Raw genomic sequence first — 24,849 nt, forward strand, 5'->3', positions numbered from 1 at the left:
ATTTACCAGATAAAAGGTCAAACCCAAAATTAGTCAGTGACACAATAATAAAATTGAAATAATTTAATGTTTATTATTCTGAAGCAAAACTGTCTGCATGACGTGATCACTGAGAGTGAGATTATTCTAAAGCAAAAAGCCATTAAATCTCTAATAGTAGGTTTCTAAACTACAACCAATAATGTTAGAGTAAAAATTTCACACTACATTGTTTAATTACAGCATTACTTTAATTCAGTAAATACTTTTGTCACCAACATCAACACAAACAAAATATGAACCTGAAAAATAATAATTTCTTAGACGAATAATCTATTATAGATTGCATGTTACTAAATAAAAATAACTTCTTCTTCTTCTTTTTGGCATTTTTATTTGATAGGGACAGTAAAGATTGACAGGAAAGTTGAGGGAGAGAAGGGAAGACATGCAGCAAAGGGGAGGTTGAATTCAAACCTGGGCCGGCAGCCACTCGGCATATGGTTGCCTTCTCATCCCACTGAGCTAAACTGGCACCTGCAATATATTCATTCTACACTATTTGGTGTATAATTTACATAATTGTGGCGTGATTGAGAAACAATGATTATTATATCATTATTATATCTAATCTAGTGTATTTTGTAGAGTACAGTCTCATGGTATACATTACACAACTATTGCTGTCCTTTTTTCACATTCTTTCATTTACTTTATGAACAGTTTGTTTATTGTCCTTCCTGTGCTTTTGGCTGTGGCTCCTCTTCTGTTTGAGTTGGTGGGACGCCCTCTAAGAAGGTACAGAAGTACTTTGGTGTGTTTAAGTCAGGTTTCCTTAACAGCAAGTAGCATTTTGGAAAGTAGTAGGCTGCCAACAGTCCAAAGTTGCTTGCCAGGCTGAAATAAACATGGACAATTGACCTGTTCTTGTTATTATCTCTGTTGTTGTCTACGTAGATAGGAATAAAGATCACCCAAATGACACAGTAGATCAGGGTGGAAAAGGTGATGTCCCTGGCTAGATTATACTGATGAAGAGGCTTCACTGCCATGAAGGTGCATATGAACGATGCAAGGGCCATTGCATAATTGAAACCTTGCATTAAGGCAAATACAATCAAAGGTGAAACAGGACACGAGAGGAATGATTCTACAAAGTCTATTGTCATATTTGCCACATATCCAGACAACGAAGGTCCTTCTTGAACAAACCAGCCACAGAGACCAGCCTGCACAGCGCAGCAGATCAGCACAAACAGCCAGCTCACAGGGCCTCTTAACAAATGCAGGTGAGAGGCAGCCATCTCTGGGAACTCTGTCACATAGAGTATCTGTTTGAAAAGAAAGGTTGGGTTCTAAGCATGCGTAAGATCTTATGGAAAGGCCTAAAATAATGTAATAAAGTTAGACATATTTAACCAACAAATGAGATTCTTATAGATCAATAGTTCATTCATGTCAGCTGTTTGCTTCAAAGTTGAATACTGCTGCAATTAAGGTACAAAATTAAAAGTACAATAGAAACTGTCTCTAATTACACACGATGTCTCTAATTGGATGTGCCATAAGCAATAATCAAAATATTTTTTAAAACAAACTTAAAAAAGGCGGGAAAGCTGAGAGAAGAATTAAGCACTGCATGCTTTCTATCTGCTTTTTCTCTAACTGATTCTGAAGTTTCTGCACAATGCCATCGTGGGGCAGTGTTTCACCATTCTTAACTCACCTGTAATGAGATGGACAGGATAACGGAGAGGGTGACAGTTTGGAAAATGGAAGTGAAGGGCAGCTGAAGACGGCAGACCACATCCCTGGGCTCCCCCAGGAAGAGCAGCAGACTAAGATTGGCTCCCATCAGGCCGAGCACAGCCACAAAACTCAAGGGTCCCCCTGAGGCCGTTACCAGGGGGGTTCCTCGGTGCATCAGGAACACGATACCCACTGACCCCTGACATACCAAAAGCACGGTACCAACCAGCATCATTATCACAGCATCCTGACTGCCCCAGGTAAAAAACTTAAAGATGGGGTCAGTGCAGTTCGTGCTGCGATGCTGGGACCACTGGCGGTAAGGACAGTTAGTACACTGGTTGTCGTCTATGACCGAGAAAGCACAAAAAATTTGGTTCCATTAAAAACGAAAAATCAACCAACCAAACAAACAACATACACACACCATTTAGGGATCCTGTCACACATCAGTGACATGTTATGGATTATGCTGATTTGCAGATAAAGACAAGAAAATGATACAACTTTCTCATTTGTGTTTTTAATCTAGTATTACAGGTCATTGATTTAGCTAAATACTGCAAAGAAGATGCATTAATTGCCTGAATACAGTGAGTCTTGAAGGTCTCCTTTCAGCACAAAAAAGGTTCAAATATAATGTCTGCACATCTACTGAATACTATTTTAACTCTGTGATTATCACAGATTAAAACTAGTTACAGCATTTTAATTGTGAATTTTTACAGGTGTGACAGGTAGATTTTGTATTTATTAGGACAGTGAAAGGCTCTTTATGTTTACCTGTTTTTATTCTGTTTTAAATAAATCTGTTGACATTTATATGCTTAGATATGAGCAAGAATCTTGAATTTTGAAATGAAAATGAATTTAATCCATTCTGGAATAAGGCTGTCACATAGCAACATATTAAAGAAGCGTACCGTTGTGGATTCTAGATGCACTGAATATCTTGACAAGGAAGCAAATAAGCAACATCAGATATCTGAGACTACCACATTACCCTTATTTGCCTGGTAGGTGCCTGCCAAACAGTCAATACAGTCAAAACAGCAGGAGTAGACGCCTTTGACTCTGTGGACCTGGCCTTTGCCACACATTGCTGAACAGGTGGAGTCGGGAACCTGCAAAGTTTGTGGTAAAAAAGAAAATGCAAGATCTCAAACTGGATCGTGACCTGGATATTAAAGTTTTTACATAAGTTGTGAAGATTTTTCTGAGTTACAAAAATTACCTGATTAGTGTCCCACTGAAAGAGGGACTTATTGAAGAACAGCTTTTGTTCAGTAAATTCTCCCACATTTCTAAAGTCCACTTGAGATGAGTTTGTCCAGATCCACTGAATCACACCATATCCTATGTTCGGGTCACCATATTGGTCAAACTCTATATGTGTGCCATTTATGTTAACAGAAGTGTTCCTTAAAGCCTCAGACAGCTGTAAAAATGTAATTTAACTCATTTTGTTATTGTTGATAAGCTTGATTTTAAATACAACGGTCTATAAATTAGAAAAAATAAATCACCTTCCAGGGATAGATTTTTCTTCCAGATCCCCACTTACAGGCAGTTGAATTGCATTCTAGCAGGTTATGCAGTGCCTGTGCTACACTGTAAACAGCAGCATACACACTGAAACTTAATGTCTGCACTGCAGGTGCTTCCACTATGCTAATGTTGTCTAGTGACAAATTCCAGCATTGTGGGCAGCGATAGTTTGGATTCTCAGGATTTATAGTTGGAGTGGATGTCTTTGCCCGCTCTTCACTGAGTTTCTTGAAGAGCTCCATTGCATAATTGGTGAACAGGCCGAGGGTGTCTGTTTTGTCAACAAATCCAATGATTGTGCCAACTGTTTCAATGTTGGGCAGAGAAGTCACTCGAGCATCAATGGCCCAGCCTGTGGTGCCGATCCATACAGCTGTTAAATTACTCCTGATAACCTGGAAAAAATTAAACGATTGACTGGTACTGAACAAACTCCATGCACTAATAGAAATTAATACAGTTCTTAGCTGCTTTAATTCTCTGTTTCACCAACCTCTCTAAAAAAGATTTCACTTTGCTCTGGAAGAGAAAACACCACTACCACTCCAACATTGGTTATTTGGATATTGTTTATGATGGTTTTGATTGTTGGTTCGGGGTCAGTGTACACTGGAATCAGGCCCTGATAGGCCACACAGACAGATGTTTTTTCTACCAATTTGGTGAACATCTGCACACCTCGTCGCCCATATGCCTCATCACTGCCCACAATTGCCACCCAGTTCCAGCCAAATTCCTGTATTAGCTGTATCATGACATCCACTTGCCATTTGTCACTGGCCACCGTACGAAAGAATGACGGGTAGAGAAGTTTATCACTGAACCTGTCACTGGTGGCCCCATAGCTAATCTGGTGTGAAAATTAAAAACAGAAAATCAGAGATAACTCTAATCACTATTGACATGTAAGACCTAATATATCATTTTCAAGGTAAAAACAAAACAAAAAAACAATTATCTAAAGATCAGGCAATAAAAGAACAAGTTAATTTTTCTGTGATATAACCTGGCACAAATCCTTTGATCGACTTGTAAGAGTTACTTTTACATTTGAAACATTTATTGTCAGATCTTTGCATTAATAGAAACTATGCTGCAAATCTTAAGATGTATGTGTATTCAAACCTGTGGCATCAAAAAGAATCCCAGGAGTTTTCCAATGACTGACACCATTTCTGAGTCAAGAGGACCAATCACTGCAGCTGTACTGGTCTCATAGTCGGTGTAATTACACCGCACAGGTAGTTCTTGGTCGGATTTTTCATTGAGGAAAGACAGAGTAGGGTTTATAATAATTAAAGATTTTGTGCAAGTGTCATAGATTTCATAACCTAACTTGATGCCTGGGAGGAGAGTCTGATTTCCGTTGATTTCATCCACTGTGTATTTCATGGCTATAGCAAGTCCCAGTCCAAACTTATTTACACTGTTTACCCACAAGCAGAAAACAGTAAATATTGTGGTAAGTCAGGGTTAGCATACACGATTAGAGTCTCATGTTATTATTAAGGGTTGTTCACAACCATCCTTACCTTTCACATCTTATCTGGTTGGGCTCTGTTATGTCACTGAGGCTGCTGGTGACATCATTAATGGGAAAGAGCCCTCCGAGCATAATGTCCCCAGACAAACTGAAGAGGCTGGTAGAAATGTTGTTGACCCATTCAGGCAAACTCTCACTGCAGCTCAGTGTAAAGAAACAGCACAAAACCAGCAGAGCGAAACGTGAAGCCATGACACTGATAAGCAAGCGAATGAAGCCACAGCAATGACAGCAGCGTATTTTTATGTCAGTGCATCATGTAGGTGGTTTTATGCAAATTCACCTGTGTTCTCACACAGACATATTTACAACCTCTATGGTTTTCTGAGAAAAAAGATTCACTTTGCACTTTTGTGTGTTTGTGTGTATGTCTGCAGTGTTCATCTTTCCGGAGTATTTTCATAGAATTTGTTTGTGGTTTGAAATTTGTTTGTCTTTGGAATAATTATCTATCATGAGTATCATGATTCCTGGTTTGGATCTTTGAGTTTTGAGTTGCTTTGGACTTTTAGGGCTCCCATTAAGAGATTTCTATTCTCTCTGCTGTTCTAGTGTTTTTTAATTTTTTGCTTTTTTTTTTTTTTTAGATTTCATAATCATTCTGGTATTCTAGAGTTCTTGTGGTATTTGAGTTTGGGTAGTATTTATTAAATTTAGGATTCTTATTTGAATTTCTTTAATATTCTAAAAGTGAGACTTATTTCTTGTGCTATTGCTGAACTCTGTTTTTATTTCAAGGTTTTCTGTTACACTTTTTTACTGTTGTATTGTGTGAGTTCTGGTTTTTATGGATCTCTTGATGCATGCTCAATCCTCCGGGGAAGTACATCTCCAAAAGTTTGATTCTGTTCATCTGGACGTGGCGTTTTCAGTGGGAGAAACGTTTCGTCACTCATCCAACTGACTTCTTCAGTCTCAGCTGACTGCAGGTTTCCCCAATCTTATAAACAGTACATTTGCATAATGACTGAAACCAGCCCACTGAAGGAACAATGGGCATCATAACTATGCAAATTCTCATGTGTATTTCCCACAGTGTTTGACTGCCTCTTCTTTCCTCTTTCAGTGTTTATGTCTTCCTTACCTCCGTCTTCGTTTTCATGTAAGACTTCTTACAGTCATATTTCCTGTTTTACTTTAATGGTAGGTAGTTGGTAGGTGGTTGCTTTTATGTTGAGTTTACCTTCCTTTCAGTTTCCTCTTAGTCTGCACCTGTGGTTCATTCTCCCAGCTATCCTGTATCCTTAATCTGTCTTGTTTGTGTACATACTGCAGTCATCCTTGTGTCCAATGCCATGTTGTCTGTTATGCTCCCCTTTTATTTGAAAAGGTCTGGGACTTCTTGTTAAGTATTCTGCCTGCAGTGTTCAGAATTTTGGTTATCCCCTCTTCAATCCACATACAAACAATGACACTTAAACAATCTCACACATTAAATTCCATTATGCCTCCTTGCTAAGACGCTATTAAACCAAAACCTTGTATCTTGAGTGTTTTTGATTAACTTTTCAGTTTTTTCAACCCCTGAAAACGTGACTATCCAGAGCTGGGTCTAGTAAGCACATTGTTTTGAAATATCATGTCATATATTTCCCTCACTGTTGGCTTGGTATGTTTATTTGCATGCAATGTTGCTCATCCACAAGGCAAATTAAATTTTTCCTCCCAAGATATTTGCATAAACCTTCAGCAGACTTACAAAGTAAGCTCCTTTTAAATGTCCATTTAAACACATTTTAAATCAGCTTTGAAGTTTTTTTTTCTTTTTTGCCTTCTTTTACTATTACAGGAAATCTTTGGTAACAGGGGTTTGAGAAAACACAGGCCATTGTTTTTTATCATAAGGTATCTCATAGAAAACTTATAACTACTTACAAGTACGAAATTAAAAGGTGTAAATCAGAAAAGCAATATTTGATAATTAAACGCATTGAACACCACAGCCATAATTTTAGTTGTTAAGCTGATATCTATTACAAAATCATTCAAGAATTCAAATTACACTATGGGCCTACAGAAAGATGGGCATTGCGTGACTACCAAAACTAGCAATTAGGACATGGAATGTTATCTCTCTTGTGGGGAAGGAGGCTGAGTTAGTGCTTAAGGTTGAGAGTTACCGGCTAGATATAGTCGGGCTCACCTCAAAGCACAGCTTAGGCACTGGAATCAGAGGGTTTGTTCTCAGCACCTTTGGGTCAGGGAACGTGCCCTGTCTGTCATCTGCGCTTATGCACTGAACAACGTTCAGAGTACCCAGCCTTCTTGGAGTCCATTGGCGGGGTGGTTGAGGGTGCTCTGGGAACACCTGGCAGAGGCCCTGGTCTGAGAGATCTTCAACTCACACCTCCGGCAGAGCTTCAAGAGCATTCCAAGGGAGACTGGGAACACTGAGGCTTTCTTGGTTGACACGCCTCTACAATGTTGTGTAGAGATCAGGGGGCAGTACCTCTGAATTGGCAGACCGGGGTGGTGGACTGAAGCATGTGTTCTAACTGCCATGGATAAGCAGTCACATGATATCACACATTGAAGGGATTACAAAATGTAGTATAATACACAAATATATGTTTCTAATAAATATATTGAGAATATTAATATAGATAATGACAATTAGTTTTCCTTGGTCAGTGATACAGATGGAAGCTTGAGTGTGAGAAGTGTTTAGGCTAAGTACAACTCAGCATTGCAAATCATGTGGATATATGTTTGAAAGTTATGGCCTCAAAGCTTTTCTTGCCTGTGGCACCTGGAAGCAGTTGGATACACACTTACTCACCTGTGTGCACTCTGATGTCACTGCAGAGTTCCTCAGTTTCTCCCTCTGTGGTCTTAAAGATTTGCTTCTCATGCACACACACACACACACACACACACACACACACACACACACACACACACACACACACACACACACACACACACACACACAATATGGCAGCTTTATTTAGTAATAAATAGCTCTCAGGTTTTGTACTGAGCATGTCAAATATTTTTGACTAGTATTTTTATGTATTTAAGATGAAAATACACTGCAAGTACAATAGTGTACAACACATTCTATATTATTTATGAAGTTCACACCACAAGTATTAATGCAAAAAAGAAAAAAAAAGACAGAACCAGTTTCACAACAATAAATTTACAATCTGTCTTTACCAGAGAAAAGATTAAACCCAAACTTAGTCAGTGTATCAAGATTTTGATAATTTAATGTGTATTACTCTGAGGCAGAATTGTGTACATAACAATTTTACTTTTAGATAACTTGAGAGTATTTTTAAAGAGAAAAGCAATTATTATATTTTTAAATGACAAACATTGTAGGTTAAAAATCCAGTGTTAGAGATAAAAAACTGTCACAGAACAGTATGTCTAATTGCTTCATTATTTTCATCCAGTTCATGAAACTGCAGTAACACAAACAAAAGAAATATAGAAAAAAAATTCTTGAATAAAATAGTTTACAGGTACAAATGTATTTTAAACTCTTTTGCAGACTACACATTATTATATAAATGCAATGCACTTTCTGTGTTATTTGCTGTATGTATTACGTGATTGTAGAGTAATTCAGAAACAACTATTTTTATAATATTATCTAGTTTCTTTTGTGGTGCACTGAACTATGCTGCAAATTACTCAATCATTCCTATCCTCATAGAAAGCAAAAGCTATGGAATTTTGAGATTCTTTGATTTTCTTAATAAGAAGCTCAGTTGTTTTATTGCCCTTCCTCTGCTTTTGGCTGTTGCTCTTCTTGAGTTTGAGTTGGTGGGACGCCCTCTAAGAAGGTACAGAAGTACTTTGCTGTGTTTAATTCAGGTTTCTTTAACAAGAAATAACATTTTGGAAAGTAGTAGGCTGCCAGCAGTCCAAAGTTGCTTGCTAGGCTGAAATAAACATGGACAATTGACCGGATCTTGTTATTATCACTGTTGTTGCCTACGTAGATTGGAATAAAGATCACCCAAATGACACAGTAAATCAGGGTGGAAAAGGTGATGTCTCTGGCTAAGTTATACTGATGAAGAGGCTCCACTGCTATGAAGGTGCATATGAATGATGCAAGGGCCATTGCACCATTGAAAACTTGCATTAAAGCAAATCCAGTCAAAGATGAAACAGGACACGAGAGGAAGAATTCTACAAAGTCTATTGTCATATTTGCCACATATTCAGACAATGAAGGTCCTTCTTGAACAAACCAGCCACAGAGACCAGCCTGCACAGCGCAGCAGATCAACACAAACAGCCAGCTCACAGGGCCTCTTAACAAATGCAGGTGAGAGGCAGCCATCTCTGGGAACTCTGTCACGCAAATTATCTGTTAAAAAAAGAAGAAGTTATCATCCTGATTATATCTTTATTTTTTATTTTTCTTATATTACATTATGTGTTTTGTCCAAAAGCGCTTGTGCTTTTATGCGCTTTCACTAAAAACAACTTCTGAATTTTTTTGAGAAATCTAAAGTAGATTACACTTGTATGCCTCCACAAACCTGTCAAGTTACAGTTTACGCTGAAAATAAGGTAAAAATTCTAAAATGTGGAAACACTGCAATGAAGATGAAGCTGAGCATCAAGCCAAATGGTTACAACTGCCTCATAGATATTAGACAGAAAAATGTTTTTGCAAAATACTGAGCCGTAGCAGTTAAATTGACCTTTGACCTTTTATATGTAAAATGCCACCTTTTTACAATTTATGATCGTTTTTTGCTGTTGGTGTATTATTTGTAAAGTTCTTACTGAAATCCCTTTTCTTGACACCACACACTGATCATGACTGATGTTTTTACTATGTTTTACACAATTTTGTGGGGTTTTATTTAAACTGCATGTATTAATTTGAAAACGTAGATTTTCTTTTATTGATGGGAGTATATACATATTAATAGCTCTTGAACGGTTTTGTTTCTGTGTCATGCTAAATATCTGGTCTGTCTTGCAAAAGTAAACGTTCCTTGAAAACTGGCCAATAAATACATGTGATATCTCTAATTTGTGTAAGTATGTGTCAGTAGCAATTATCAAATTAAAGTTAGAAACAAAAATTATTGAAGACTGGAAAGCTTAGGGAAGACAGAAAAATTAACACACTGCATTAGGGCTGGGCGATATATCGAGTTTTTTAAAAAAAATATCGATATATTTTCATACGAGATATAAGATGTGACAATATCGTTTATATCGATATAGCCTATGTTACGTTATAATTATACTTGTGGAGCCGCAGGTTTGCCTCTCTTTCGTCCACTTTTGTCTCTATGCAACGTTACTCGGCCTCGCCTCTCCTTCACTGAACACAACTCCCCCTCCCCCATAGCTTCACCTGCAGGCAATGACGAGATGAAAGCGGAAAATCTCCGTTAGCGAGTTACCGCGGATCGTCCCGTGTGTGGGGCTGGACGGCGTCAACGTGTTAGCGAGCTAACCACGCTAACGAGCTAACCGCGCTAACGACATGCAGCCCGGAGGAGCTGCACGGCCTAAAATCCTTTCATTTTCTCAAAACTCGACAGTGCGCCTTATGCATGAATTCTGGTTGTGCTTACTGACCGCGAACCGATTTTATGTGGTACACAGCGCTCATCAATCTGTCCAAAAATGTTTTAATATGACTTTGCTAAACTACGGAGCTGCACCGCTTGATGGATTGTCGGAGGATTACGGCTACCGGGGAGGAGCCTCGCGGAGTGATACCTACTGTGCTTCAACGTAATATTACCGTACTGTGTGTGTATAAGGACCACAAATGGCACCTGTTCAGAGACGTGGTGCAGCTGTGAAATCTGTCTCTTTGTTATTATGCTCAGCATCTATTAGTTTACATTTTGACTGCACAATTGTGAGCTTTTTGTTATGCACAAAAACAACATTGTTTTCTTTTATTTATGGACCATGATTATTTAATAAATGCTGATAATTTATTTTTAAGTAATTTCTTCATGTACATCTACGCTGTATGTAAATAAAAGTGCCCGTGTGACATCTGGGACACAGTGTGACTAAGAACTCTTTTTGTTCTTAACTTATGGCTTTAAAAAAAAATATCGAGATATATATCTTATATCGCCATCCAGCTAAAAAATATCGAGATATGAATTTTGGGTCATATCGCCCAGCCCTACACTGCATACCTTCTATCTGTATTTTATCGAGCATGTTCTTTAACTGATTCTGCCATTTCTGCACACTGCCATTGTGGGGCAGTATTTCACCAGTATTAACTCACCTGTAGTGAGATGGACAGGATAACGGAGAGGGTGACAGTCTGGAAAATGGAAGTGAAGGGCAGCTGAAGACGGCACACCACATCCCTGGGCTCCCCCAGGAAGAGCAGCAGACTGAGACATGCTCCCATCAGGCCGAGCACAGCCACAAAACTCAAGGGTCCCCCTGAGGCCTTTACCAGGGGGGTTCCTCGGTGCATCAGGAACATGACACCCACCGACCCCTGACATATCAGCAGCAGCACACCAACCAGCATCATTATCACAGCATCCTCGCTGTCCCAGGTGAAAAACTTAAAGATGGGGTCAGTGCAGTTCGTGCTGCGATGCTGGGACCACTGACCGTTGGGACATTTAGTACACTGGGTGTCGTCTATGATTGGGAAAGCACAAAAATATGGCTAAATTAAAAAGCAAAATAAAACATCACAACAGTACACACACGCACCATTTAGAGATCCTATCTTGCACAGGCTACATGTGTGACTTACTTCATTTTTATGCCTTCTTACACAGAAAGAGATAAGAAAATCATTCCCCTGATTTGAAGAGGAGAAATGTATTGCCCTAATTAACAAAACCTAATGATTTGGAAAGGGACACATCTGTCTATATAAGGTTCCATAGTTGCAGTGTATGTGAGAGCAACAACCATGCCTAAAACACTTCACTGATCAGGCCTGAAGGGTAGACTCGCAAGAGAGAAGCCACTCCACAAGAATAAGCACATAGCAGCCTGCCTGGAGTTTCTCAAAAAGGTACTTGAAGGACTCTCAGACCACGAGAAACAAAATTCTCTGGTCTGATAAAACAAAGATTGAACTGTTTGACATTAATTCCAAGTGTCATGTCTGGAGGCAACCAGTGCTCTGGACCTCTGATTCATCAGGTTCAAGTTCATCTTCCAAAAGAACAACAACCTTAAGCACACCGGCATCATAACAAAGGAGTGGGTTCGAGACCGCTCTGAATATCCTTAATTGGCCTAGCCAAAGCCCACACTTGAATCCGATTGAATATTTCTGGAGAGGTCTGAAAATGGCTGTGCAATTACACTCTCCATCAAACTCGATGGAGTTTCAGAGGTTCTGCAAGGAAGAATGGGAGAAACTGCCCAAAACCAGGAATGCCAAGAATGTAGCATCATAGTCAAAAAGACTAGAGGCTGTAATTGCTACCAAAGGTGCTTTAATAAAGTATTGAGAAAAGGCTGTGAACACTTATTTACAGTTTATATGTTTTATTTTTAGAAAAACTTATATTTATTTTGTAGAATTAAGACATAGAATTTTTTTCACTTTGCCAACATGAAGTATTATGTGTAAACTCTTGAGGTGAAAATGAATTTAATCCATTCTGGAATAAGGCTGTCACATAACACTGTGGATTCTTACTGGTTGCTCTGTATGAGCATGAATCTCATCTGAGACAACATCACCTTCATTTGCCTGGTAGGTGCCTGCCAAACAGTCGATGCAGTCAAAACAGCAGGAATAGAAACCCTTGACTCTGAGGACCTGGCCTCTGTCACATTTTGCTGAACAGGTGGACACAGGAATCTGTGAAGGTTGCGGTACAAAATTTAAGATCTTAAAATAGATCACGAACTGGACATGAAAGCTTTTACATGCTAGAAGTTGTGAAGATTTTTCTGAGTTACAAGCGTTACCTGTTTAGTGTGCCACTGAAAGAGGGACTTGTTGAGGAACAGCTTTTGTTCAGTATATTCTCCCACATTTCTAAAGTTCACTTGAGATGAGTTTGTCCAGATCCACTGAATCATATTGTATCCTATGTTCGGATTGCCATCATTGTCAAAGTCTAGACGTGTGCCATTTATGTTAACAGAAGTGTTCTTTAAAACCTGCAAGAGCTGCAAAATGCAATTATTGTTGTTACTGATAAGCTCGATTCCAAACTTTGTATAGTGTCTCATATAGTAGAAAAATAAAAGAAATCACCTTCCAGGGATAGATTTTGCTTCCAGATCCCCACTTACAGGCAGTTGAATTGCACTCCAGCAGGTTATGCAGTGCCTGTGCTACACTGTAAACAGCAGCATACACACTGAAAGCTGATTTCTGGACTGCAGGTGCTTCCACTATGCTAATGTTGTCTAGTGACAAATTCCAGCATTGTGGGCAGCGATTGTTTGGATTGTTTTGACTGTCAAGATTTGTGGCTGGAGTGGATATCTTTGTCCGCTCTTCACTGAGTTTCTTGAAAAGCTCCATTGCATAATCGGTGAACAGGCCGAGGGTGTCTGTTTTGTCAACAAATCCAATGATTGTGCCAACTGTTTCAATGTTGGGCAGGGAAGTCACTCGAGTATGTATTGCCCAACTTGTGCTGCCGATCCACACAGCTGTTAAATTACTCCTGATAACCTGGAATAAATTGCATTGGTTGACTGGTACTGAACAAACTGTCCATTAGCAGAAAGTAATACATTTGTGAATCACTTTAAATCTCTGTTTCACTAACCTCTCTAAAAAAGTATTCAGCTTTCTCTGCGAGAGAAAACACCACTACCACTCTGACATTGGTCGTTTGGATATCGTTTATGATGGTTTCGATCGCTGGTTCGGGGTCAGTGTACACTGGAATCAGGCCCTGATAGGCCACACAGATAGATGTGTTTACTGTCATTTTAGTGAACATCTGCACACCTCGTTGCCCGTACTCCTCGTCGCTGCCCACAATTGCAACCCAGTTCCAGCCAAACTCCTGTATTAGCTTTATCATGACATCCACTTGCCATTTGTCACTTGGCACAGTACGAAAGAATGACGGGTAGAGAAGTTTATCACTGAACATGTCGCTGGTGGCCCCATAGCTAATCTGGTGTGAAAATGTAAAACAGAAACGATTTACTTTTACATTTAAAATATTTTTGCAAGTCTCAAATTTGTAAATCAAGAGAAAAAAATCTGATAACTACAAAATGTATGTGTATTCAAACCTGTGGTAGCATAAAAAATCCCAGGAGTTTTCCAATAACTGACACCATTTCTGATTCAAAAGGACCAATAACTGCAACTATACTGGGCTCATGGTCAGTGTAATTACACCGCACAGGTAGTTCTTGGCTGGATTTTTCAGTTAGGAGAGACAGAGTAGGGTTTATAATTACTGAAGATTGTCTGCATGTGTCATAGATTTCATAACCTAACTTGATGCCAGGGAGGAGAGTCTGATTTCCGTTGATTTCATCCACTGCGTATTTCATTGATATAGCAAGTCCCAGTACAACATTGTTTGCACTGTTCAGCAGCAAGCAGAAAACAGTAGAAGTCATTGTAAGTCAGGGTTAGTTATTTTGAATCTCATGTTGTTAAGAAACCGTTGTTCATAACCATCCTTACCTTTCACAGCTTATCTGGTTGGGCTCTGTTATGTCACTGAGGCTGCTGGTGACATCATTAATGGGAAAGAGCCCTCCGAGCATAATGTCCCCAGACAAACTGAAGAGGCTGGGAGAAATGTTGCTGACCCATTCAGGCAAACTCTCACTGCAGCTCAGTGTAAAGAAACAGCACAAAACCAGCAGAGCAAGACATGAAGCCATGACGCCAATAAGAGGGAGACTGAAGCCACAGCAATAAGAGCAGAGTGCTTATGTCAGTGTTTCGGAAATTATTGTTTTATACAAATTCACCTGGAAGTCCTCATCATGCCTTCCCTCACTTGCCCAACCAAACCTGACACATTAGCAAAAGCAAATGCAAATCATACACATAACAAATCAAATTTGAATACAAGTGAACCTTTTGACATGATTAATCTATTTTTTCCAATCATACCAAAACGATTTTTTAATTTGAAATATCGTGGGAGCAAGAAATGATGCAGTCTCCTATACCTTAATGTTTTTCACATGGTTAGGATAATGTATTTATAACATTTTGCTCGAGCAACGACTCGCTTTGCACAATGTGTAGAGATATGTTTGCTTATGCTGTTCCAGTGGTGTTATCTAACCAAGGTAATTTCCTGAAATTTGTTGATATTTGTTTGTGGTGTGAAATTTGTTTCTCTTTTGTCTAACTATATCTCATAAGTGTCATGATTCGTGGTTTCTCGTGTTTGAGTTGTGTTGGAGTATGTGGGTTCTCATTATGTGTTTTCTGTTTATTCTCCGTTTTATTCTACTAAATTGAGGACAGATCATACTGTGGTGGAGTTTGGTCTACGGCTCTTCTGCAGAGGAAGAGTGGTGCAGAGGAAGGGTGGTGCAATAGGTTCAAAAGCTCAAGAGGAGAAATCCCTGTAAATAAAAGATCACTTGCCTGCAATGCTGTCTGTGTGTCTTGGTGGGGTCCCAGAACTGGTGTGTTTCACAGTTGGGCAGAAATCCAGCCAAGGGATGTTGGAGACATAGCCTGACTTATTGCTGGTGCATATGGTGCTGAAAGTTGTAGCACTGTCAGCAAGAGCAGGCGGCAATATGGCAAGTGCAACTGGAGAAGCTGTAGTACCAGGCTGAGCGCCTGAGGCAGGTTATGTAGAGACTGGTTCCTCACTGGTGCCTCTGCTACACTCTCCGTGACTGATGCTGAGGCTGGACTGGATGGGGGTGGAGACCATCCTCAGGCCATCATAGAGTTCAAAGTGAAAGCATTCAGGAGTGGGCAGTGTTGCTACAGTGGAAGGCCCAGATGGTGGCACTGAGCCTGCTGCCAGTGTTGCGAGGGCGCTTTGCCGAAGTCTCCAAAGTAAGTGAAATTCAATACATCCTGGACCCGAGACCAAAGCTACACACATTGGGGATTTTATCAAGGGATAATATGCTCTATTGCTCTATACATAGATAATTTACTATATTTCTTTATTGTTGTCTTTTTTTGTCCTTAACCCTGTCCTCCCAGGTCTTTCTCATTACATCCAGTGGACCTCTGATTGATGAACAAATAGCAAGTCAGAAGATCAAAAGTTTTCAAACACTCTTCAATCATATAATAAATGACAGCAAAATAAGAATCAACAGCCATGGCCACAACCCATACACTCAGTTCTGCTGCTCAACCCACAAAAGCATTTTCCTTGTGGCAGCAGTTAAGGAGAAATAAACAGGCTTTCCAAGAGTATAACATTTATTGGCACAGATCATTGTTACAACAAAAAAAAAAAATCAAACAAATGTACTTTTTGTGCCAAGTTTATATGAAACCATACCATAGTGGTTCACAGCCAAGAATGAAAGATGAGGATGAAAATTAGCACCTCCAAGTCTGAGGCCATGGTTCTCAGCCAGAAAAGGGTGGAGTGCCCACTCCAGGTCACAGACAAGTTGCTAGGTTACTGATATTGTTACACTACTGATATTATTACTCCTGCTCTGCCTGCAGCCCCTAATTCTTCAAATGAAGATTGTGGAAAAAAAACATAAACATAAAGGTAAAAAACACTAACATAAAGGTAAATAGTGAAGGAGGAGCCAAGATGCTAATTTTCAAATGTTTATTTCATGCTAGCGTTGAAATCATGGTTCAGACTGAGGGAATAATTTCAGGGAGAGCCAAGGCCAACATAACAAACAAAACATTCCTGATATGAAAATAAAAGAAATTGACCTAACTCCAAAGAAAACAATAAAAAAAAAAGAAAAAAAACTATACAACCTATAACCATAACCTACCTAACAACACATAAACAGGAGAAAACAGGGTGTCAAAATAAAAGGCAGCTCTCCCCTACAGGCAGTCTGAAAATGAAAACATAAAAATGCAGATACAAGTCACAAAGGCATGCAATCAAAATGGCCAGAGGGCCCAAAAACACAGTTCCACAGGTCTTAAGTAGCTCTCTGCTGATTGACAATTAGCTGGATATCTGTGAGTAGCATCCAATCAGGACAGAGGAGATGGAGCCAAGACATAACATAAGGAGTTAGTTGAAAGAAGAAAACCAACATCCTCCTGGGGGATGTAACAAGTTTTAAGACCAAATGGTGGAGAGTCCCAGATATTTAAACCTTAGTGGGAGTTACCCCTTAATAGGGTCTTTGACCCACTATTAAAATCATGTGTTTCATCACATGAACCAAGATGTCAAAAAGGGGTGTGGGTCATTATTAGCAGAGGTTTCGGGTGAAACCATTGTGAGTCCTTGCCTCAACCTATCATGTGACCTTTTGAGGTCACCTGACGCAAGATGTGAGTGGGGGTTAAAGAACCTGAGAAGGGATCTCAAAACAACATTGTAACTGACTGACAGCTGATGTCGTATGGCACCTCCTCTGTTCAAGTATGGTCGATCACAGTGGACATAGATGGCTTCTGTCAGTCCTCTTTCAAACCATCTTCCTTCTCTGTCCAAAATGTTAACATTGGCATTCTTGAAAGAGTGACCATTATCCTTTAGATGCAGTTGTACAGCTGAGTCTTCTCCTGTCGAGGTGGCTCTTCTATGTTGTGCCATGCATTTATAGAGTGGATGTTTGGTTTCTCCAAATGTAGAGGTGTGAGCACTTCTCGCTCCACTGCACAAATGAATTTTTGTGCCACTGTCTGTACCCAGGGGATGCTATACTTTGCATATATGAACTTCCAAAGATCCACAAAGGATTAGTTCCACTCAACCCCATTGTTAGCAGTATAAACAGCCACCTACAACGTTTCCAAGTACCTCGCCACCATTCTAGCTCCCCATGTGGGGAATATACCTCAGCACATCAAAAACTCTACTGACTGATGAATCGTCATGTGAGCTTGTGAAACGTAATTGCCTTCCACATTGCGTCTTTGAGGTAGTGCTAAATGAAAATAAAGCAAATTGAATCTTCTCTGAAGGATGACTGGTCTTTAGAAATAGGATTTTCCCCCAGATGAGCTAGAGGAGGAGGAAGTGACTGGGACGCGGGAGGTCTAGGCATCTGGGATGTTGAGGTTGTTGATCCAACAACCCAGATGTGAAGAAGTGGCAGAAAATGGATGGATAGATGCAGTGAGTGCAGAATTTCTATTTCTAATGGATTTCCACACTGTGAAAATATATACGTATCATATATTCAAGTAAAATACCTCATAGTACACTTTTGTCACACCGTATGTTTAATTGCATCATTATTTTTATTCAGTTCATGCTGTTATGACCAACATTACCACAAACAAAACAACATTCCTGACAAATAATTCTTTCACAAAAGCTCATGTACAAGTAAGAATGTATTGTAGACTACATGTTGCTAAATAAACACACAATATTCTTTTTATGTTATTTGCTGTATGTATTATGTGATTGTAGAGTAATTGAGAAACAATAATTATTATAATCTAGTGCATTTTGTAGAGTACAGACCCATGATCTACATCACTTGAAGTTCTTCAGAGGCCTGGTAATGAACTAATCATTTGATTCAGGTGTGTTGACCTAGGGTGACTCAGCCCTCGAGGCCTGGAGGATTTAAAAGATAAAATGAAATCTGACGGATGGATAGCGATAGGAAGGTTGTTCCACAGATTCGGTGCAACCAGGGCAAAAGCACGGTCACCCCTAGATTTAAGTCTAGAGCTAGGCTGAGCCAGGAGTAATTGGGCTGAAGACCTGATGGCTAAGAAGATCGGCAAGATAACGAGGGGCTAAATTATTTATAATTTTAAAGGTGAGCAACAATATTTTAAATTCAATGCGATATTTTATGGGTAACCAATGCAAATCAATAAGAACAGGGGTGATAGAGGCATGCTTTCTAGTGCCAGTCAGGAGGCGAGCCGCAGCATTCTGGACAAGCTGAAGTCTGTGAAGGAGAGCAGATTGAAGACCAAAGTAGAGAGAATTACAGTAATCCAATCTAGAAGTCACAAAAGCATGAATGAGCTTTACAAGATCTTTATGAGGGACATAGTGCTTAGCCTTAGCAATAAGGCGCAATATCCTATGTTTGGGCTGCTTTGTTAATCAAACTCTATACGTGTGCCATTGATGTTAACAGAAGTGGTCCTTAAAGCCTCAGACATCTGTAAATATGTAAATTATTTTTATTATTATTTATAACCTTGATTCTGAATTGTGTACTAAATTAGAAAAAAATTAATCACCTTCCAGGGATAGATTTTGCTTCCAGATCCCCACTTAAAGGCAGTTGAACTGCATTCCAGCAGGTTTAAAGAAACAGCACAAAGCCAGCAGAATAAAATGTGAAGCCATAATGCCGATAAGCAGGAGACAGAACCCAGAACGCGTCAATGTGCTTATATATCAGCGCATCATGGGCGATGGTTTTATGAAAATTCACCTGTAAATCATATGTCCTCCTTCTCCTGACCGCCCACCCTGACACATTCGGAAGAGCAAGTCATAAACAAAACCAAAAATGTACATATAGATACGGATATGAAAGTTTTAAAATTATTATATGAAACATTTTCAATCATCTTGGAACATTTTAAAATTCAGATTATTATATGTGAAAATTCCATAACACACTTTTATTTAATGACCTCAACAGTTTTCATGTAGTTAAACTATTGCATTTTATCAACATGTAACTAGAAGTAAAGGTGGACTTTGCATATTTCGTGTGTGTGTGTGTGTGTGTGTGTGTGTGTGTGTGTGCGCGCGCGCCGTGTTGGTGGTATTCATCTTTCCGGAGAATTTTCCAGACATTTGTTTGTGGTTTAAAATTTGTTTCTCTTTGGCATCCATCATCACATAAGCACTTATGCCTTCCCACCTGCTTACTGAGATCAAAACCTTACCTGTTGATGTTGTTTTTGCTTTTGCTAACTTTAGCCATTTTTGTGGAAATTTATACTTATTTTTTTTCTGTTGTTGATGCCATTTTTAACCAAAGAAATGCATTAATAACTGGTCGCGCTAATATGGGTGATGTTGATAATAACCATTATATTAAGATCTTTTTTCATACATATCACTTTACCTCCCTATTGGCTTCAGATGTTGTTTTGTTTTGTTTTTTGTTTTGCATGCAATGTTGCTCATCCACAAAAGGCAACCCACATAATAGCCCCCACTATAGCTGCAGAATCCTGCAGTGGACATACAACTCAGCCTTCAGTTTAAAAAGTTTTAGCTCATTTTTTTAGGTTTAGAAAAAAATGTATATAATATATTTGAATTATAAACTCACGCCATGATTTCATTTTTGATGTGCCATGATTTCCCAGACTACCTCAGTACAAATTAATGCGAACCACTAGTGTGTTCTCGTTTAAATGACACATTGTGCTGTACTTACGTTTGTGCTGAATGTAGACTGCAAGTTTTTTTCTTCTATATTTTAAAGTCAAATATCGCACAATGAAGTTCATACTCATACTCCATTTAATTTCACAACTTTCAAGTACAAATACAACAAAGAAAAAAAACCTGTCAGTTATACAACATGAAATCTGCTGTTAAAAGATTAAAAGCAAATTATAGTCAGTGATTCAATAAGGCTCCAATAAGGCGCACGGGATTATAAGGCGCACTGTTGATGAACGGGTCTGTTTTCACACATAGGGCACACGGGATTATAAGGCACATTAAGCGAAACAAAACAGTCAGATAAGTTAAACTTTACTCAACTCATTCTTCTTGCTTCCTCCACCTCCGTGCCATTGTTTGATTAATGATGAATGCACCTTATAGTGCGGAAAATACGGTATATGAAAATAACACAGCTCACAGTTACCTACTTTTAGCAACAACTTTGTGACTAACATTATTCCAAGCAAAACAATAATCCTGAAAAATAATAAAATTTCAACTACAAGACTGTATGTTCATTAATAAGCACAAAGCACTCTTTCTGTGTTATGTTTATACCTCACATTTTTGAGTAACTCAGAAACAATGCATCATATAATCTAATGTGATGGTACAATTTATAATATGCTAAGATATGGTGTATATATAACAATCATTGTCTGTGATGAAAGAAAATAAATGTAAGTTTTTCAGATTCTTCGATTTACTTTATGAACAGTTTGTTTATTGTCCTTCCTGTGCTTTTGGCTGTGGCTCCTCTTCTGTTTGAGTTGGTGGGACGCCCTCTAAGAAGGTACAGAAGTACTTTGGTGTGTTTAAGTCAGGCTTCCTTAACAACAAATAGCATTTTGGAAAGTAGTAGGCTGCCAACAGTCCAAAGTTGCTTGCCAGGCTGAAATAAACATGGACAACTGACCTGTTCTTGTTAGCTGAACTATTGTTTCCTATGTAGATTGGAATAAAGATCACCCAAATGACACAGTAGGTCAGGGTGGAAAAGGTGATGTCTCTGGCTAAGTTATACTGATGAAGAGGCTTCACTGCCATGAAGGTGCACATGAAGGATGCAAGGGCCATTACACCATTGAAACCCTGCATTAAGGCAAATCCAATCAAAGGTGAAACAGGACACGAGAGGAATGATTCTACAAAGTCTATTGTCATATTTGCCACATATCCAGACAATGAAGGTCCTTCTTGAACAAACCAGCCACAGAAACCAGCCTGCACAGCGCAGCAGATCAGCACAAACAGCCAGCTCACAGGGCCTCTTAACAAATGCAGGTGAGAGGCAGCCATCTCTGGGAACTCTGTCACATAGAGTATCTGTTTGAAAGGTAAGGTTACCATCTTGATTATAATGTATACTTTTTATTTTATCCTACAATATCCTTAAGTTTGGCATCAATACAAATAATTCACATTTAAAAAGCTTCTGAAATTTCTAGAGAAATTTAAACTAGAAAACCTGTCAAGCTGCAATTTACATTTATCTGTCCAAGCAGGTATGTGAGCTGATAGAGAGACCATGACAAAACAAATTGAAATCTGGAATACAGACACATTACACAAAAAAGCTGAATATATTATAACAGAGGTTCTGGGCCACCCTAACCCTAAACCTCTTGTAGACAAACAAACAAAAAAAGCTATCTGGACTCCATGGATAATTTTAGATCAATCTCCAAGCTTTCTTTTCTTTCATTTTTTTTATTTTTTATTTTTCTTTAGAAAAGCTTAATCCTAAACAAACCTAATGACATTCACTTGCTCAACACACTCTATGACTGTATCCAATATATTAAATCATGGATGTCCCACAACTTCCTTAAGCTAAATAGAGAGTAGTCATTGCTAACCATTGCACAATAAACACAGATCAGGCAAAACATTATGACTACTAACAGGTTCTGATAGAAAAGTGTCAGAATACACAGTGCTTCACAATTTTTTGCATCTGGGCCTGCAGCTGCAGATCAGTCAGGGTAAACTTGCTGAGCTCTGTCCACTGCTGAAAGCACCAACAATGGGCACATGAACTGGACCATGGAGCAATAGGAAAAGGTGGTGTGGTCTGAATAATATTTTCTTTTACATCTTGTGGATGCCCAGGACCATGTGTGTTACTTACATGGGTATCATCTGGCACCAGGATACACTATGGGAAAAAAGCAGCCCGGTGGAGACAAGGCAATGTTCTGCTGGTCCCATCATCCATGTGGATGTTACATTGACACCTAGCTAAATATTGCTGCAGACCATATACATGGAAGCAATATTCCAAGATGACTGTGGCCTCTTTCAGCAGGATAGCGCATACTGCCACAAAGCAAATGTGGTTCAGGAGTGGCTTGAGAAGTCTCAATCTAAGTGAGTTCGAAGGAAATGTTGCTAACATCTTGGTGCTAGATACCACTGTGGTGGAGTCCATGCCTCCTCCATGGGTTAACCCTGCTTTGGCAGTACAGTGGTCCCTCATCATAACGCAGTTCACCTCTCCTGGCCTCGCTGTTTCCCTGATTTTTTAAAATAATAAATAATAATGGATTGCATTTATTCTCTGGCAGCTGCTCTATTCCCATGTTCTGGACCTGAAAACAGGCTTTGATCTTTGTTTTCTTTCTATAATATTGGACTTATTTTTCTAGGAAGGTTTGAACTTTGAGAGTGTGAAAAGTGTGAAAAGGGTCATGCCCAGTGTTGGTCAAGTTACTTGAAAAAAGTAATCAGTAACTAATTACTGATTACTTCCCCAAAAAAGTAATCCCGTTACTTTACTGATTACTTATTTTCAAAAGTAATTGATTACTTAGTTACTTTTTAAAAACATGATTTACAACCTGAATAGGTAATAAAGTGATAGATCTTTCAGCCCAATTCTACTTTTTCTGCATAATCCATCATACAAAATGTAATCAAACGGAAAAGTCTCTTTTTAAAACTTATTTTATTAGTTTTAATCTTTTAACTTTATGCATCAAGCAAAAATGTAATTATATGCAACATTCTCTGACTGGAAGAAATTAGTTTAATATTTAAACCTATTTTCTGCACAATTTAGCACATAATTATTTTTTTTTTGTGTTTACACTCACTCTTTCAAATAGATGCAAGTAAAACACAGCAGAAAATAAATAAAGTCAAAGACTAGCGGTCCTGTTGCTCTATTTTCACCTGTAAAGCAGGAGTGCGGTAGGCGGAGGTTTACCCTGGTGCAGGTGTGCCGCAGCGGTCAGTGGAAGGATATGGCAGTTTCTCTGTGAGTTTCCCATTACGTCGTTGCGCACTCGGTGCTTGCTTGGAAGTTTCGGGGGTTTTTTCGCTGTAAAAAGAAGTTTTCTTCCCATGAACAGCAGACACTAATGTTTTTGTCACTTTTTATGGAATCAAACTCAAAGTAAGGTCAGTACTTCCACGCTTTAAACGCTGCACGCTCATACTCTCTCCTGTACTCGATATGATCCATTGTTGATCTGCACACAGCTGTTTTCATGAACGTCGCACTCGCTTACGTCACTGTCATGAGACATTCTCGCAAAAAATCATGGTTTTAGTAACGCAGCGTTCCTACGGGAAAGTAAAGGTAATCTAATTACCGTTTTTGCAATAGTAATCCCTTACTTTACTCGTTACTTGAAAAAAGTAATCGGATTACTGCCCATCTCTGGTCATGCCTGTCTGAGAAAAGTGTATTAGGTGTGTAGTGAGGGGTTTAACGGGCTTAAAACATCTGTAATAATTGTAAAAAATAAAGCTGGCTACTTCCATTTCACCTATCGCAGATTATTTGTAGAACGTAACTCCCGCGATAAACGAGGGACCACTGTAAAAGGAGGACCAACATGATAGTGGGCAGGTGTCCATATTGTTAAGTGATATTTTTGTAGGTTCTAAGTAATTATTAGAATAACACAATTTCTTAATACAAACAGAAACATTACACACTTTTAATCTGCTTTACAATCCCAGCTGGGAAATTTCAATTTTTTTTCTCTCACTAAAGCTGATTCTGTAGTTTCTCTACACTGCCATCGGGAGGCGGCATTTCACCAGTCTTAACTCACCTGTAGTGAGAATAAAAGGATAATGGAGAGGGTGAGCGTCTGGAAAATGGAGGTGAAAGGCAGCTGAAGACGACACACCACATCCCCTGGCGCCCCCAGGAAAAGCAGCAGACTGAGACATGCTCCCATCAGGCCGAACACAGCCACAAAACTGAAGGGACCCCCCGAGGCCGTTACCAGGGGGGTTCCTCGGTGCATCAGGAACATGACACCCACTGACCCCTGACATATCAGCAGGAGCGTACCAACTAGCATCATTATCACAGCATCCTGGCTGTGCCACTCATAAAACTTAAAGATGGGGTCAGTGCAGTTTGTGCTGCGATGCTGGGACCACTGACGGTCGGGACACTTAGTACACTGGGTGTCGTCTGTGAGTGAGAAAGCACAAAAATATGGATTGATTAAAAAATATGCTATTTCATAATAATCAGATTAACTCAATGCTGTATTTTATGTATGATTTACTGAATCTGTAAACATCAAATGTATGGTGTATTGCAAAGAAGCAGTTAAA

General features: G+C 39.1%; 3 protein-coding genes across 3 annotated transcripts in view; all 3 read right to left on the bottom strand.

Annotated features, from left to right (window-relative positions):
• Window positions 1–493: 493 nt before the first annotated feature.
• LOC102215787 (taste receptor type 1 member 3-like) lies at window positions 494–5,011 on the bottom strand. Its single transcript, XM_005724632.1, has 8 exons — window positions 4,809–5,011; window positions 4,402–4,702; window positions 3,770–4,126; window positions 3,255–3,671; window positions 2,963–3,166; window positions 2,732–2,852; window positions 1,706–2,076; window positions 494–1,310 (listed from the first exon to the last, which is right to left on the bottom strand). Exons 1-8 carry the CDS (start codon window positions 5,009–5,011, stop codon window positions 708–710), a joined length of 2,577 nt encoding a protein of 858 aa, XP_005724689.1. The 3' UTR covers window positions 494–707.
• Window positions 5,012–8,543: 3,532 nt separating this feature from the next.
• LOC102200616 (taste receptor type 1 member 3-like) lies at window positions 8,544–14,623 on the bottom strand. The gene is made up of 8 exons (XM_005724756.1): window positions 14,421–14,623; window positions 14,018–14,318; window positions 13,540–13,896; window positions 13,017–13,442; window positions 12,725–12,928; window positions 12,494–12,614; window positions 11,058–11,428; window positions 8,544–9,146 (listed from the first exon to the last, which is right to left on the bottom strand). Exons 1-8 carry the CDS (start codon window positions 14,621–14,623, stop codon window positions 8,544–8,546), a joined length of 2,586 nt encoding a protein of 861 aa, XP_005724813.1.
• Window positions 14,624–20,991: 6,368 nt separating this feature from the next.
• Window positions 20,992–24,849, bottom strand: part of LOC102200899 (taste receptor type 1 member 3-like) — an 11,862-nt gene continuing 8,004 nt past the window's right edge. Inside the window, exons 6-7 of the mRNA XM_005724757.1 lie at window positions 24,333–24,703; window positions 20,992–21,594 (exon numbers count right to left, since the gene is read on the bottom strand). Of these exons, the coding sequence (XP_005724814.1) occupies window positions 20,992–21,594; window positions 24,333–24,703 (974 nt within the window). The remainder of the gene's footprint in view (window positions 21,595–24,332; window positions 24,704–24,849) is intronic.

The sequence above is a fragment of the Pundamilia nyererei genome, unplaced genomic scaffold, assembly GCF_000239375.1.
Source record: "Pundamilia nyererei isolate P.nyererei 1_Seehausen unplaced genomic scaffold, PunNye1.0 scaffold00012, whole genome shotgun sequence".
In the NCBI taxonomy this organism is placed as follows: domain Eukaryota; kingdom Metazoa; phylum Chordata; class Actinopteri; order Cichliformes; family Cichlidae; genus Pundamilia; species Pundamilia nyererei.

Coding starts and splice junctions, on each gene's coding strand:
- LOC102200616 (XM_005724756.1), bottom strand. CDS start 14,623: ATGGCTTCATGTCTTGCTCTGCTGGTTTTGTGCTGTTTCTTTACACTG. Junction 12,615..12,724: donor TTCAGTGGCACACTAAACAG/GTAACGCTTGTA, acceptor CAACCTTCACAG/ATTCCTGTGTCCACCTGTTC. Junction 11,429..12,493: donor CACCTACCAGGCAAATGAAG/GTGATGTTGTCT, acceptor TCCCAATCATAG/ACGACACCCAGTGTACTAAA.
- LOC102215787 (XM_005724632.1), bottom strand. CDS start 5,011: ATGGCTTCACGTTTCGCTCTGCTGGTTTTGTGCTGTTTCTTTACACTG. Junction 4,703..4,808: donor AACCAGATAAGATGTGAAAG/GTAAGGATGGTT, acceptor GTGGGTAAACAG/TGTAAATAAGTTTGGACTGG. Junction 3,672..3,769: donor GTGAAATCTTTTTTAGAGAG/GTTGGTGAAACA, acceptor AATTTTTTCCAG/GTTATCAGGAGTAATTTAAC.